Source organism: Equus quagga, chromosome 12, assembly GCF_021613505.1.
Source record: "Equus quagga isolate Etosha38 chromosome 12, UCLA_HA_Equagga_1.0, whole genome shotgun sequence".
Classification (NCBI taxonomy): Eukaryota; Metazoa; Chordata; class Mammalia; order Perissodactyla; family Equidae; genus Equus; species Equus quagga.
The window spans coordinates 73,190,599-73,207,766 of NC_060278.1; the positions used below are offsets into that span (position 1 = coordinate 73,190,599).

General features: G+C 37.9%; 1 protein-coding gene across 7 annotated transcripts in view; it reads left to right on the forward strand.

Moving 5' to 3' along the window:
* Window positions 1-17,168, forward strand: part of TASP1 (taspase 1) — a 249,810-nt gene that overhangs the window by 175,878 nt on the left and 56,764 nt on the right. For all 7 annotated transcript variants that reach the window (XR_006891126.1, XM_046679120.1, XM_046679121.1 and 4 more), the window contains one exon: window positions 16,732-16,842. Coding sequence is in view for 6 of the 7 variants with exons in the window: in XM_046679120.1 (XP_046535076.1) it covers window positions 16,732-16,842 (111 nt within the window). In the remaining variant the exon portion in view is untranslated. The remainder of the gene's footprint in view (window positions 1-16,731; window positions 16,843-17,168) is intronic.

Genomic DNA, 17,168 nt, shown 5'->3' on the forward strand with positions numbered 1-17,168 from the left:
TGTCCAGACCCAGTTGTCTCTTTTCCCAGTGTTGTCTATGCCGGGGATAGCATGCCTCCACACATCCACGGCCGAGCAGGCTTTCAGCCTTTCTCTAGGTCCAGATCATCTAGCAAATATTAAGTACCTGCCATATTCTGAGCATTCTTCACTCTTTTTATGACCTTTCTCAAGGTTCACCTTGTCCAAATAATCAAGAGCTGTGATTGCTCATTCCAGTGCTTACTCGGTGCCACGATATTGGTCCAAGTTCAACCCACTGTCCCAGGGCAGATTTTCCCTCTTTCCTCCACCCTGAGGCCTTTCCCTGATAAAGTAAGTGTGCCCTTCTCAAGTCCTAAACCACTTAACAAGAGACCCACTATTGGGCCATTAATTCATTTATCTAACAAATATTTATTGATCACCTGTTCTGTGCCAGACACTATTCTAGGTGGTGGGTGGTGAATAAGATGTTCTAGCTGCCCATACATTCTAGTGGGACACATGTTCATATTTATAGTATGTGTATAGTATAGATATTTGTATATATGAATCTGTATGTATATATAAATTGAATATATATTATTATACACTGTTCTCTAGCTTTTATCTAAGTAGATTGTATCTCACCATTGGGGTTATAAGTTTTTCAGAAGCAATTATTTTTTTTAGTGTTTGCGTACCACACTGCTTGGGAGAATGCTGAGTACAGAACAAGTATTAAATAAGTTTAATGATTTCACAAAAAATGGAGTACATAGAGAAATACATTCAAGTGTGATACAAAACCCCACATATCATTGCATTGATACATTGTCTAATTGCAGTCTAGCCCTCTGTGTAAAGAATGTCTCCTTGTTGTGGGTTTAGGATACATTAACTCACTGCATATGGATACAGGACAGCTTCATTTAAAGTTACAGTGCAAACTGCAGTGTTTCTAGCCCTAGAGCTGTAAGCTCAAGTGCTGATAGGAAATTTGCATTTATAATTATCTAACTGTATGCCTTTTCATAATAAATGTGAAAAATACTGAAGCATTCAGAAACTGGACAGGAACCACAATGTCAGCAACCACCATTTGCTAAGGGAAAACACATTACTGTGTGTCTCCTCTACTCTCAGTACTTCACTTCTGACACTTGTGGTCACCAGATGTGTGGGAGGTTTTCCCACACCAAGCAATTATCTGATTCCCCAGATACCAGCTGAGTGTCCTACAACTGAACTCACTTCTGACACTACTTACCTGGAGATAGGGTCAGATCCCACAGGTTAAGGGCTCAGTTCCACAGGATTGCACCCCTCCTCCACTCCAGATGTCAATCACAACTCCAGGTTGTCATCTGTGCTTGTGACCTGTGGCTATAAAGTGGAGGTTCTCACGACCCTCTCCTTGGGTTCAATTAATTTGCTAGAGTGGCTCAGAGAACTCAGGAAAAGAGTTTACTTACTAGATTACTGGTTTGTCATAAGAGGATATAACTCAGGACAGCCAGATGGAGGAGATGCACAGGGCACGATATTTGGGAAAGGGCTTGAGCTTCTGTGCCTTCTCTGGGCTTGTAGTCTCCCTGTGTTTACCAACCCGGAAGTTCTCTGAACTCTGACCTTTTGGGTTTTTATTGAGACTTCATTGCATAGGCGTGATTGATTAAATCACTGGCATTTGGTGATTATTCAGCCTCTAACCCGTTTCTCTGCCCTGAGGTTGAAAGTATGGGGCTGAAAGTTCCAACCCTTTAATCATGTGGGTGATTCCCCTGGCAGTCAGCTCCCCGTCCTTAGATTACCTAGAGGTTTTCCAAAAGTCACTTCATTTTCAAGAACTCAGGTGTGGTCGAAAGGGTCTTGTTATGATTAACAAAAGACACTCATTTCACTTTTATCACTCTAGAGCTATTTCAGGAACTGGTAATAAAACTAAATATAACAAAAGATGCCCCTATGTCTCGTATATAGGAAATTACAAGGGTTTTAGGAGGTGTGTGCCAAGAACCATGGACAAAGAACAAAATATATAATTTTTTATTATATCACAATATCACACCATTTTATCAGGCTCTCCAGAGACTATGTGAAGCCATTTTTGCCACAATAAGATAGATTTATTTATTTACTGAAAAGCAAAGTTCATAAGAGCACACAAAGGAGTTGCTAAATTAAACTAACTCTAAGTTTGAATTAAAAGCATGTTGGGAAGCCTCAATGTCATGCACTTTTGCACAGTGAGCAGGATCTCATCTCGCAAAGTAAAAGTGAAAAAAGTTTGTTCACAGGGCAAAATGGCGTATGTGAGGACATAACTCAGAGAAGGAAAAACTCATTGAGCAGCACTGAGCAGCTCAAAACAAAGAACAGCTACAGCTGGATGTATACTGTTCCTAGAGGTCTGATGTCCTTTAAGAGTCTCTGTGCAGTGATTGGTAGAGACAGTCTGGTGCACTCCCAGGTGCTTATCTGCATTATTTGATTTGATTGACTTTGTTTACTAAGTTGAGATAAAAAATACCAGCATGGTCCTCCTGAAGCAAATGGCATTGCTCATGAACATTGATGCCTTGGACTATATTCTAAATCCCATGAGATAATTAGCACAAATGGAATCTAGTATTCAATGAGCAATAACTTTATCCACCCAGAAAATTTCTTTTTCATGTTTCAAACACTTTCATATACTTAAGATTGATTAGTTAACCTAAAAATTTGCCAATCCAGTGTTTTCACCTTACAGACAACTTGCCATCCAACTTCTCTTTGAACTGAGGGGTTTTGTTTTGTTTTGTTTTTGTGCTGTTTTGTGTGAGTAGGCTGAGGGTTGCTGAGAATGATTTTCTTTATTTAGGAACATTATGGATGGTGCCTATAGCCTATAATGAATCAGATAAGACGGATTGGAAGAATAAAACCTGACCATGAGGAAAAAAAATAATTTGTTGTTTTTTCATACTAAGTTTACATTTTAGAAGAAATTCTATAAAGATACTTATTTGATCCTCTTAAACTAGATAGCAGTGCGCTGACAAATTTTAAGTTAGGAGTACTATGTCACATTTCCTTGTAAAAAAATCCACATGGCCCCAGCATTTGGACGTGTTGACCTTAAACAAACAGAAGCCAGTTATTTCTCCAACAAAAATGGATTTATTCAGGATCAGCAAAGAATTGCAATTCAGGGTCTGCAAACATGGTGAGCCATGTGCAAGTCCTCGAATAGCAAGGGAGGAGAAACTCTATTATAGAAGGAAAGAGGAAGTTGGGAAGGCTATTGTAAATAAAGAGTCCATTGGAGGAATTGAGCGTTTGATGTATAGTGGCTTTTCATTGGCTGAGTTATGACAGTGTCTCATTGGTTGAGCTTCCTACTGGTCAAGAAGAGGAAATCTTTCTTCTTCCTGTTGGATTCTGCTATGGATATAAAGCATGAGAGCTCTCCCTTTTGGCCTCCTGAGTCCAATTGAATGAGGTTTCTGTTTATTAATTTTCACAGAGGTGTCAAGAATATAACTGACTCCATCTTTAAGCTTTCCTGGGAAAAATTTATCAGGACAGCCTGACTCTCAAGCAAAATCACAATTAATTTTATTAAATTATGTCTATATGAAAATTTCAGTGAGAGTGGGATGCAAGAGTATTAAGCAAGCCTGTTTTTAAGATCATATGGAAAAATCACGTGAAAGTAACAAAGAATATTGTGAAAATAATGAATAATGAGAGGAAACTGGCCCAGTCAGATAGAATATACTATAAAGCTATAATAATTAAGGCCATTCAGTATCTATATGGGAATAGTTTCATCAGTGAAACAGAGTAATCTAGGTATAGATACAAATACATATAAGAATGTAATATGTGATAAAAATGCTTTTCAAATCAGTGAGTAAGAGATGAATTTTCCAACTAATTTATATTGGGCAATTTACTGACCATTTAGGAAAAAAGTAATAATAAAGCAGCATCTCCCCTGCAATCCTTACAGCAAAATTAATTCCAGATGGACCGAAGTTTTAACTGTAAAAACCAAAATTATAAAAGTACTAATGGAAAACAGGGATAATTTATTTCCATCATTTTGGATTACAGAAGGCCTTTCTAGTAAAACTCCCAATACAGAGGCATAAAGGAAAAAGATTGATAAATTTGACCACATAAGCAGTAAACACTTCTCTATTACAAAAAAGGTCATAGACAAAATCAAAAGATATATAACAAACTGGGGGAAGATATTTGCAACACATACGGCGAGGACTTATTACCTTAATATATAAGGAATTTAGCAAATTAGGAAGAAAAATCCCAAGAGCCCAGTAGAGAAATGAATGAAGGAAATTTTCAGTTTGGGATTATGTTTGATCTATATGACAGAAACCCAGCTAGAGGAGTTCAACAAAATGAGGACTTTTTTTTTTTTGAGGAAGATTAGCCCTGAGCCAACACCTGCTGCCAATCCACCTCTTTTTGCTGAGGAAGGCTGGCCCTGAGCTAACAACCATGCCCATCTTCCTCTGCTTTTATATGTGGGGCACCTACCACAGCATGGCTTGCCACATGGTGCCATGTCCGCACCCAGGATCTGAGCTGTGAACCCTGGGCCACCGAAGCGGAAGGTGCGCATTTAACCGCTGCGTCACTGGACTGAAACCGCTGCGCCACTGGGCTGACCCTAAAATGAGGACTTTCATTTTCTCACAGAAGAAGTCTGAAAGCAGTGCAGCCTGGCACAGTGGCTTCCTAGAGCATCAGGGGTCCCGACTCTCCTTTTGTTTGGCTGTCTTTAGTGGGTGACTTTATTCTTCATGGCCATGAGATGACTGTTCCACCTCTAGGCACTACATCTGAGGCAAATGGCAGCAGCCAGTGAGATGCGTGTTAGTCCGGTCTGCCCTTTAGCAAGCTCTGCTAGAAACTCTTTGACCTGCCAGCTACAAAAGAGTTCGGGAAGCTGGGCGCATTTCTGCCCCAAACAGAATTCTGAACTTATTGATTGACTCCTCTTATTATGTTATGTGGTCTTCATGTCATTCTGCTTATACTTTACATCCATAAAAGATATATTAACTAACTTAAGTGCATCTTTAGAGAAAAGGTTCTTGGTCTTTCAGGAAGTATAAACTGTTACCCTGCTTCTGTGTTTAAAGAACATTTACAATCTCTCCTGTTCTTTTGGAGTTAGAGGTATGTGTTTTCAGTAGGGAATATTCATTATTCCCCAGGCTTCATTTTCTTGCTCACTTAACCTCCAAACCATCTCTTTCTCTTTATCAGTATATTTCTTTTTCTCAATAAATGTGTAATTTCTCCAAGAGAAAATGATGTTCAAGTGATTTGGCATATAGACATTAAAAAGAAGAAAGCAATGTACAGAAATACGTTTAAAAAGACATGTTAAATGTGATGGGAAGGTGGAACTCTAGCAGCTCCCTTTAGGCTACAGAATCACCTTCTTCATAAGTTCTTATATGTTGAAAAGGAAATGTTGTATCACTCTTTTTGCAAAGGGAGCTCTAATGTTTTGGTCTGCTGGCCAGCTGGTTGCTGCTTGAGAGTAAACATGAATCTTTAAAACTGAAAATACTCCTGCATGTTAGCATGTAGAGACATCAGAGATTACTAGTCCAGACTCCTAAGTTTTCGGATGACAGAAGAATGTGAAGTTCAGAGAAATAAAGTGGCTTGTCTAAGTTCAAGTAGACAGCACCAAATCTGGGACCCTGATTTCTTGGTTCCATAGCCCAGTGTTTTATCCATTTATGTTTTGTGGACATCTCTGGATTTGCCTATCTGTTCATGACCCCATGCCTCAGGTCTCTTGGACACAGTTCTAGGCTTAACCCCTGGCCAAAGCCACAACAGTCAGGTTTCCCTATCTTCCTGAGTCTGATTGATGGCCCCTGAGAATGTTAAAACTGATAAAGAGAGGAAGTCTTTCTGGTGGTGAAAGTTGTCAGGTATACAGTTTTGGAGCTATCAATAGATGCCCGTTACCATCCACAGAGAGGAAAGTATTTCTGCTGTCCCTGAAACCCATCACATCCCTACCCTTCCAGAAGTTGGTGGATTTTTTTGTCTTTGACTTTATGAGCCAGAGTATCTTCCTTTTTACTTAAAATCATTCTAATTGAGATTCTGGCACTAGCAATCAAAAGACTTTGGATTAATATTCCTATTGACTTCTCTACTTTAATACTTACAGTGATTCTTCTTTCAAATTTCTTCACATTCTTCATTCTTAAAGGTTATGGTACAAGTACAGTAACTACATAGCTCATTTGTTTACAGTCTGGATTTACAGTCTAAATATCCAGATTACATACATTTGATCACAGTGAATATACTTCATACCATCTTTACTTATAATTTCATTCCATAGCAGTTATAGACTTGGATATTTAAAAAAATCTATTTGAGATATTTTAATATGGTTAATGAAGCTTAATTTTTATTATTTCTTCATTAATCTTCTTTACTTACATTATGCAGCTGCTTGCACATATGTTAGTGGAACTTCGGGTTGTCTTTAGTTTATTAATTTTTGCTCCCAGTTTCCTATTTGGGTGTAGAAAGCACCTAGCACTATGCCCAACATGTCAGTCTGTGTTGATTTTTCTTTTCTTACTGAGAAGAATAAGAAAGTGTTTTGTTTTATACAGACACTGTGTAACATTTTAACTTGGAAAATTGATACCTTATCACCACCACCATCTAATCACTGAATGTCCGTTGAGCACTGGTTCTAGTTGTAGAAGGTTAACCTGGAAGGTACAGTAATAGATCTTGTTCAGCATGATAATCTTTGAGAACCAGCAAAATGCTGAAGTGTCTTCCTACTATTAATATTATTATCAGCAAATGTTTAAATAGCACCTCAGAGGTTACAAAGTCCATATATATAAATTCAACCCTCACAACAACCCAGAAAGATATCTTTTAATGTTCTTGACTTATAATTGAAGAAACTGAATCATAGGATTTGTTTTAATATGTCTTGCTTAAGAATACACAGTTGCTATCCTGAGACTCAAAACAAAGTCTTCTGTCTGAGTCAGTGTTTTTTGTTTTTTGCTTTAACATCACAATGATAATATGAAATCTGAGTAATTTCTATGAAAAATTTAGAATCTTCAAATATACTTTAATCATTGTTTCATTAAATTATTGAAGGAACAGGGAAACTACAAAACAACCAGAAAATGATTAACAAAATGGCCATAGTAAGTTCTTACCTATCAATAATTACTTTAAGTGTAAATGGATTAAATCCTCTAATTAAATGACATAGAATGGCTGAATGGATTTAAAAAACCAAGATCCAACAATATGCTGCCTACAAGAGACTCTTACTTTAGCCTAAAAGACTCACATAGACTGAGAGTGAAGGGATGGAAAAAGACATTTCAAGCAAAAGGTAACCAAAAAAACCCAAAGATAGCTGTACTTATATCAGACAAAATAGACTTTAAACTAAAAATCTTAAAAAGAGACTGAGTCATTATATAATGATAAAGGGGTAAATATATCAAGAAGATGTAACAATTGTAAATATTTATGTTCCCAACATTGCAGCACCTAAATATATACAGCAAAAACTAGCAGAACTAAAAGGAACAATAAACAGTAATATAATAATAGTTGGGGACTTTAATACCTTACTCTCCACAGTGGATATATCATCCAGATGGAGAATGAGTAAGGCAACAGCAGATTTGAACAATACTATAGACCAAATGGACCTAACTGGCATATACTGAACATTATATTCAACAACAGTAGAATGTATGTTCTTCTCAAGTGCACGTGGAATATTTTCTAGGATAGACTATATGTTAGGCCACAAAACAAGTCTTAGTGAATTCAAAAAGATTGAAATCATACCAAGTATCTTCTCTGGGCTCAATGACATGATACTAGAAATCAGTAACAAGAGGAAAACTGGAAAATTCACAACACATAGGAATTAAACAACACTCTCCTGAACAACCAGTGGATAAAAGAAGAAATTAAAGGAGAAGTAAAAAAGTTTCTTGAGACTAATGAAAATAGAAACACGACATACCAGAACTTGTATGTTGCAAAGCAGTTCTAAGAGGGAAGAGTTGTGGGAAACTACAAAGTAGTTCTAAGAGGGAAGTTCATAGCAATAAACACCTACATTAAGAAGTAAGAAAGATCCCAAATAAGCAAATGAACTCTAGGCCTTAAGGAACTAGAAAAAGAAGAGCAAACTGAGCCTGGAGTTAGCAGAAGAAAGGAAATAATAAAGATTAGAGAAGAATAAGTGAAATAAAGAATAGAAAAACAATAGAAAACATTAACCAAAGTAAGAATTGATTCTTAGAAAAGATAAATAAAAACTGTAGCTAGAATAACCAAGGAAAAAAGAGAAAGGACCCAAATCAACAAAATTATTTAAAAAATGTAAAAATTATAGAAAAATATATGTAAAAAGGAGACATTACAACTGATAACCACAGAAATTCAAGGATCATAGGAGGCTACTATGAACAACTATATGCCAACAAACTGGACAACTGAGAAGAAAAGGCAAAATTCTTGGAAATGTACAATTTACCAAGACTGAAGCAGGAAGTAGAAAATCTGAATTAGACCAATCACTAGTAAGGAGATTGAATCAGTAATCAAAAATCTCCCAATGAAGAAAAGCCCAGGACCAGATGACTTCACTGGTGAACTTTACCAAACATTTAAAGAAGAAATAGTACTAGTCTTTCTCAAACTTCCAAAAAATTGAAGAGGAAGGAACACTCCCAAACTCATTTTACAAGGCCAGCATTATCCAAATACCAAAACCGGAAAAGGACACTACTAGACAAGAAAACTACCAGTATTTTCAATCTGATGAAAATAGATGTAAAAATTCTCAATTAAATACCAGCAAACTGAATTTGGCAGCACATTAAAAGGATCATTCAGTATGATCAAGTTGGATTTATCCCTGGGATGTAAGAGTGGTTCAACATATACACATCAATCAATGTGATACATTACATTAATAGAATGAAAGAAAAGAATCATATGATCATCTCAATAGATGCAGAAAAGTGTTTGACAAAATTCAACATCCATTCATCATAAAAACTCTTAATAAATTAATCATAGAAGGAACTTATCTCAACATAATAAAGGCCATATATGACAAGCCCACAGTTAACATTGTACTCAATAGTGAAATGTTGAAAGCTTTTCCTCTAAGCTCAGGAATAAGACAAGGATGCCCACTCTTACCACCTCCTATTGAACATGGTACTAGAAGTGCTAGCTAGGGCAATCAGGCAAGAAAAAGAAATAAAAGGTATCAGAATTGGAAAGGAAGAAGGGAAATTGTCTCTATTTGCAGATGACATGATTTCATACATAGAAAATATGACTCAACCATAAAACTGTTAGAGCTAATCAATGATTTCAGTAAAGTTGTAGGATACAAAATTAGCATCCAAAAATCAGTACCATTTTTATACACCAGCAAAGAATTTTCTGAAAAAGAAATACAGAAATCGATCCCATTTAAAATAGCATCAAAAACAATAAAATACTTAGGAATAAATTTAACTAAGGAGGTGAAATATTTCTACTCTGAAAACTGCAAGACATTGATGAAAGAAATCAAAGAAGACAGAAATAAATGGAAAGGTATCCCATGTTCAGATCGAAAGACTTCATATTGTTACAATGTCAATAGTACCAAAGCCATCTATAGATTCAAAGCCATCCCTATCAGGATACCAATGGCATTTTTTAAAGAAGTAGGAAAAACACTCCTAAAATTTACATGGAACCACAAAAGACCCTGAATAGCCAAAGAAATTGTGAGCAAGGGCCCAGCTCCATGGCCAAGTGGTTAAGTTTGCATGCTCTGCTTCAGCGGCCCAGGTTTTCACTGATTCGGATCCTGGGTGTGGACATGGCACTGCTCATCAGACTATGCGGAGGTGGCATCCCACATAGCACAACCAGAAGGACCCATAACTACAGTATACAACTTTGTACTAGGGGGCTTTGGAGAGCAGAAGAAGGAGGGGAAAAAAAGGCAATTGGTAACAGATGTTAGTTCAGGTGCCAGTCTTTAAAAAGAAAAAAGAAATCATGAGAAAGAAGAACAAAGCAGGAGGCATCAGACTTCCTGATTTCAAGCTATACTCTAAAGCTATATCAAAACAGTATAGTACTGGCATAAAAGCATACAAATAGACCAATAGAACAGAATCAAGAGCCCCAAAATAAACCCAAGCATATATGGTCAACTAATATTTGACAAGGGAGCCAAGAATACTCAATGTATAAAAGACAGTCTTTTCAGTAAATGGTGCTGGGATAATTGGATATTCACATATAAAAGAATGAAACTGGACCCATATCTTACACCACTCCCAAAAATTAACTCAAAATATATTAAAGACTTAAATGTAGAAGTCATGAAACTTCTAGAAGAAAACATAGGAATAAAGCTCCTTAACATGAGTCTGGTAATGATCATTTGGATATGACACCTAAATCACAAGCAACAAAATAAAAAATAAACAAGTAGAACTACATCAAACTAAAAAGCTCTGCACAGTGAAAGAAACCATCGGCAAAGTGAAAAGACATGGAATGGGAAAAAATATTTGCAAAACCATATGTCTGATAAAGGGTTAATATGTAAAATATATAAAGAACTCATACAACTCAATAGCAAAAAAACAAATACAATTAAAAAATAAGCAAAGGACTTGAATAGATATTTCTCCAAGAAGATATATGAAAGACCAACAGGTCCATGAAAAGATGCTCACCATCACTAGTCGTTTGAGAAATGCAAATTAAAACCACAGTGAGATATCACTTCCTGTTAGAATGGCCATCATCAAAAAGGCAAGCTGGTGTGGATGTGGAGAAAAGGGAACCCTTGTGCACTGTTAATGGGATTATAAATTGGTACAGCCACTATGGAAGACAGTATGGAGGATCCTCAAAAACTTAAAAATACACCTACCGTATGATTCAGCAATTCCATTTCTGGGAATATGTTCAAAGGAAATGAAAACACTAACTTGAAAAGATATCCACACTCCCATGTTCATAGCAACGTGATTTACAATAGCCAAGACATGGAAACAACATAAGTGTCCATTGATGGATAAATGGATAAAGAAGTTATGGTGTATATATATATATATATATGTATATATGTATATATAGAATGAAATATTATTCAGCCATAAAAATGAGGAAATCCTATTATTTGTAACACCTTGAAGGCATTATGCTAAGTGAAATAAGTCAGAATAAGTCGAGAAAGACAAGTACTGTATGACCTCGCTTATATGTGGAAGCTAAAAATTAATAATCATTTAAAAAACTCATAGAAAAAGAGATCAGACTTGTGGTTACCAGTGGTGGGGAGTGGGGTGCAGAACTGGAGGAAGGTGGTCAAAAGGTACAAACTTCTGGTTGTAAGATAAATGCGTACTAGGGATGTGATGTACAACATGATGACTATAGCTAACAGTGCTGTATGATATATAGGAAAGTTGTTGAGACTAAATCCTGAGTTCTTATCACAAGGAGTAAAATTTTTTCCTTCCTTTTTTCCTTTCTTTTTAATGTACCTATATGAGCAGAGGGATGTTAGCGGTGCCTATTGTGGTAATCAATTCACAATGTAGGTAAATCAAACCATCACTTTGTATGCCTTAAAATTGTACAGTGCTGTATGTCAGTTATTTCTCTATAAAAGTAGAAAACAAAACAAAAAATTATTGAATGAATGCATATTGAGGGTGAGGAGCCCTGATATAAACTTCCATGGTGCCCTGGGGGCCCAACCCTTTTGAGAGCGCTCATGTACTGTCTTGCCATCCTTGATGCCACCCTGCAGTGGTATAGGCAGGAGTGTGTGTGTGTGTCTGTGTGTGTAAAACTAAATAGAGAGACAAAGTTGGGAACAGAGAGGAGGGCTGGGCCAGGCTAAGGAGTTTGGACATTATTCTATGGGCAGTTGGGAGCCATTGAAAGTTTTTGAATGGTTTACTGATGTGATCATGGCTGAGGTGCATATTTCTTATTAAACCTTGATATCTCTGTTTCCCATGCCCCTCATATCCATTCTGTGAACAGCTTTATTAGTTCTACTTGCAGAATATATCCCAGACTCAACCTCTGCTGACAGTCATCACTGCCACCAGGCTCACCCAAGCCACTGTCATCTCACAACTGTGCTGCCATGGTAGCTTCTTTAGTGGCTGGCTGCTTCCACACTTGCACTGCCAATTCGTTCTGCATAGCAGAGTCCCCTTTTACTAGTGCAAATAAAACTATCCCTGTCCTGCTTAAAGCCCTCCATTGTCTTTTCATTGCACTTGGAGAAAAATCCCAACTCCTTGCTGTACTCACAAGGCCTATAACCCCATGTGACCTGGGCCTGCCTCTCTCTGAGAGTAGAACTCCTGTTCTACCCGCCTTTCCCCCTGCCTCACTCAGCTCTTGCCACTCTGGCCTCTTTTGTATTTCCTGACCACCCAAGTTCCTTCCCACCTCAGGGCCTCTGCATTTGCTGGTTCATCTGTCTGGAAGGTGCTTTGCCCAGATCTTCACATGGTTGGCTCCTTACCAAAGAGCCTTCTCTGACCCTTGATGTAAAGTAGTCTGCACCCCATTCACACCCTCTATCATTTACCAGGATTCATTTTCTTCACAGCACTTACTACTAACTGGTTGTTATTATTATTGTTTTGTGAGTTTATTACTTGTCTACCAACTTGCTCAGCTGGATGTGAGCAGGTACTTCATTTTGTTCACTGCTGTATCCCCAGTGCCTTGAAGATTCCTGGCACATAGTACATATTTATTAAATTAATTAAGTTGAAGACTTGAGTGACTGGAGCAGGGCAGCCAGATTGGGGCCTATTACAGTGTTTCCAGAACAATGTGAGTACATCGAGGGTCTTGTCAGTGGCAATGAAGCAGCGGAGGCAGGCATAAGCGCAATCATAGGGAGAACTGACAGGATTTGACATGGTTTGAAGTGTTGAGTCGTTGAAGAGGGAAGAGGTAGAGGGTTTTGAGCTTGGATAAGCTATAAGGAACCCAGGAGAAGTTCTTAGGTTTGGTGGGGGAAAGGAACAGTTCTAGAGGTGCCAAGAGTTTGAGTGCTGGTGGGGTGGAGGTATGCAGCAGGCAGTTGGAATGTAAGCTTATCCAGAGTTTCCCATTTCCTGAGAGGCATTGCTGCAAAGCAAGTGAGGACCATGGGCTCAGAGAGTCATCAGGGGAAGCCACGTTCAACTGTGGCATGGCTGTGACAAATCATTGAATGTCTCTGAACCTCAGGTTCTTCATGTGTAAAATGATAATAAAATACTTCATGGTATTTTCAGGGTAGTTTCAATGACTCAGAATTCCCTGTCTCCTTTACCCCTTCTCTAAGAGACTGAAGATTAAAAAATTTATTCTAGTTCTGCAGTTTAAATTTGTGTTGTTTTTCTTTGCAAAGCGATGCACGTACCTGGTTTAAAAAGACGAACAATCCCCCCAGGCTTGTAATGAAAATAACTGGTGTCCTATCCCCTAACAACCAATCTGCCCCACCCCCTGCCACAGTTTCCTCTCTCCTGAGGCTACTACTTTTAACTCTCTTAGCTATTTCTCTTAGAATTTATAGCTATAATTCAACATACCATGCTTATAATACTATTTCTTGATGTTTCAATTTTAGATGTTATTTGGATATCAAATTTAGATATTATCATCTTCACACCAGGGAAAGCGAGGATTTAGTTCCCTTATACTTGCAGCCCCCAATCTGACATACCCACAGGGCCTTTCCTCCTCTCAGTGTAGTATGTCCCTGTTTTCAGTTCATCAGTATCACGAGTTTATATTTTTGACTTTAGCTATTGACATCTGAGCTACATTGTGTACTATGATTCCATTTCCTTTCTTATGAAAATCCTTATTTCTTCAGTTAATATTGCCTCACAGTTTTTTAGTGTTCTTCCTTTGGGGTAGGGAGACCAATCACTCTTTCATTCTCAAACTTCTCTCAAAATTGAGAGGAAACACTTCCTCTCAATAATTTCAAATCCATCATGTATTTTGTAAATTTAATTCTTTTTTCCCTCTTGGAAATATCTTTCCAGCCTCCTCTGGCTTCCTGCTCCGATTTGTACTGTTGCCTCTCTAAGCCTGCTGCGTAGCCATGTGTCATCCGGGAATCCCTTTGTCTTCTCTTGTTTTGGATCCCCTATTCCCAGATCTTATTTTCTTTCTCATTATTTACCTTACTCCTTCGTTTTGCCAAGGCACATTCATCTTACAGCTTTCTGAGAAAGAGTGCATGGGAGGTAAATTCTTTGAGACTTTGTAGAGCTTTATTCTGCTTTCACATGTGATTGACATTTTGGCCAAGTATGGAATTCTAGGTTGGAAATAATTTTCCCTAAGTGTTTGGAAGACAGTACCTCCTAATCTTCTAGTTTCCAGTGTTGCTCTTGAGAAATCTGATGCTTTTGTGCTCTCCTTGCTTTTCATGGATCTTTTTTCCCCATTTGGAAACATTTATACCTTTCTCTCTTTCCTCAGTATTGTGATGCTTCATAGTGATAGTCTTCATGGCACTCTTTTTTTCATGAGTTGTGCTGGGAGGTTGATGAGCCTTTTCAGTCTGCTCACTCATCCTTCAATGCTTGGAAATGTTTTTAAATTATTTCTTGGAAATTTCTTCCCTTTCATTTCTTCTATTCTCTCTTTTTGAAACTCCTGTTATTCAGATATTGGATCTTCTGACCTGTTCTTCTGAGTTTTTTATTTTTTTCTCTCATTTTCCCTCTCAGTCTTTTTTACCTTGTTTTTTTTTGTTGTTGTTGTTGTTGTTTTAACTTTTCTTTCACTCAATGCATTTGCCTAAGTTTCCCTGTGTTAATTTTTGATTATTTTGGTCTCTGTGTTTCTTAGAGGTCTAACTGAAACAACTAGTGATCCTAGGTTGTCTGAACTCTTTGAACAGTTAAGGACCAAGAAGCTGAACTGAAAACCTTCTGTATATAAGTCACACTTGTCTTCTAGAAGGTCTCCCAAGTAGATCTTTACTCTTAGCTGGTTGGGTCATTGGAAGGGAATTATTCAGTCTCTTACTTGGAAGATATCAGCCTAACTTATTGCATGCTGAGAGCCTGTGGGTGAAGAGAGCTGGTTATTTCACTGTTCAGCATAAAGACTTCCACTTCAGCCCCTGTTCTCAATGTGGAGCCTCCCTTCTGCCCTGGGCTGAACCTGGTGCCCCCCCAGTCTCAAGTCCCTCTGGCTCAGCCTCTCTAGAGAGTAAGTATCCTGGCTTCTTCAGGGTCAAGGAGGAGTACCTTCCTCTTTAGGTAGGAATCTGGGACTCTAGATGAGAGGTTGGCGAAGTTTTTCTATAAAGAGCTAGAGAGTAAAGATTTTACTTTGTCAAAGTTTTTACTTTGTGGGTTCTGTTACATATTATTCTCCTCCTCTTTCTTCTTCTTCTTTTTTTTTTTAAATAACCCTTTAAAATGTAAAATAAACATTCTTAGCTTGCAGACAGTACAAAAACAGGCTGCAGACCAGACAGGTCATAGTTTACTGACCTCTGGTCTAGAGGATCCTTTTGGACACTCTAAACCAACTATCTTCATTTCAGCGCCATCCTGCACCCAGCCTTCAGAAGAACCTGAAACCTCCAGTTTCTGATTCTTTTGGAGTTTTATGACAAATCTGGGTGGTTTTTTATAGGTGCCCCCCAACTCCAACCAACCTTCTCCTCTACCCCCTCCTGTGGAAGCTGAGGGTTCAGCTTTCATGGGTCTCTTAGGTGAGCAACTACTTGTCCTTCTTCTTTCCATTTTCTAAAAGTTCAGTTTTTTTCTTGTCTGCCTTCTTCTCTGTCCTTGTTGGGCCATGCCTTTTTTTCTTCCTTTCCTCTCAGTTTACTGGGATTTGAGGAAGAAGTGGGGATAAATGCATGTATTTAATCTACTAAGTTTCACCAGAAGCTCCCCCCAAATCCAGTTTGGTTGGTTTTTATTTTTACTACTTTCTTTGATAGTGGTTGGGTCAATTTTGCATTTGCTCTCCACGTGCTCACTTGCTGTGCCAGATGTTCGAAGAAGATGTCCTTGGGGAGGAAAACTGAGGGATTTTAGAATGCAGTGTTCTTGAAATGCTTCCAGTGGTTCAGTGTGTGAGATCTCAGAGAGGCCTGGTCGTTTCTAACCACCAGATTCTCATAATAGAAATACATTTTCGCCCTTATTTGTGTAAACCATCAGGAGCATTTTTAAATGTTTGTTATAAAGCTTGTGGCTTATTGTTTATGATTGAATTTAAGGTAGTAAATCAAAGCTTTTGGTGGCATGCTCATGATAGCAGGGAGAGCCTGGTAAGTGATCCCTAAGAGCTGATCAAAGGGAGCTGCTGAGCATTTTTTCCTATATTTGTGTTTTGGTCCTTTAATCTGGTGGTGTTTCCAATTCCATTTTGAATACAGTAATGCACACTCCACCCCCACTCAAGTCTTCTTGGCAGCATCTGGCACTGTGTTTGCCAAATGGCCCCTGTTTAGGTATAAGCCTGCCTTTGCTATCAAGCCTGTACAAGGAATGAACAACGTGATTGTCAGAAAATAGGCTTCTTTTAAGATCTTATTCATTCCATATTTTTGAGCTAGTAATCAAAGGAAAATTGAAAATGAAAAAAGTAAAATTAACTGAAAAACGATGAGTCATTTGTGCCTAGGTTCGCCTTTCCTGGCCAGTGAAGATGGAGTGCTTGGAGGAGTGATTGTTCTCCGATCTTGTAGATGTTCTACAGATCCTGACTCCTCCCAAGACAAGCAGACGCTCCTAGGTAAGTAGGACATATATGTTATGTGTGTGTCTGTGTGTCTTTCTCTTTCATTTTTTCAAGACATGGAAAGATTTGTATACTTAAATCAATAGTTTTAAGCTATGGGTGGGCTAGGATGCTGTATTGATATCTAAACATCTCTGTTATACTGATCTTTTTAGATAGGTAAACATGTAAAAGATGAATATTTCTTTCTGAGTGCATGCTTAGAGTGTATTTTTCAAATGGACTTAGAACCTAGGACCTTTACTAAAGCCCACTATTAAGAACATTGGGCTGTGTATTTATCCCCTGCCTTATTCCGCAAAGCTTTTGAGATGACCCAT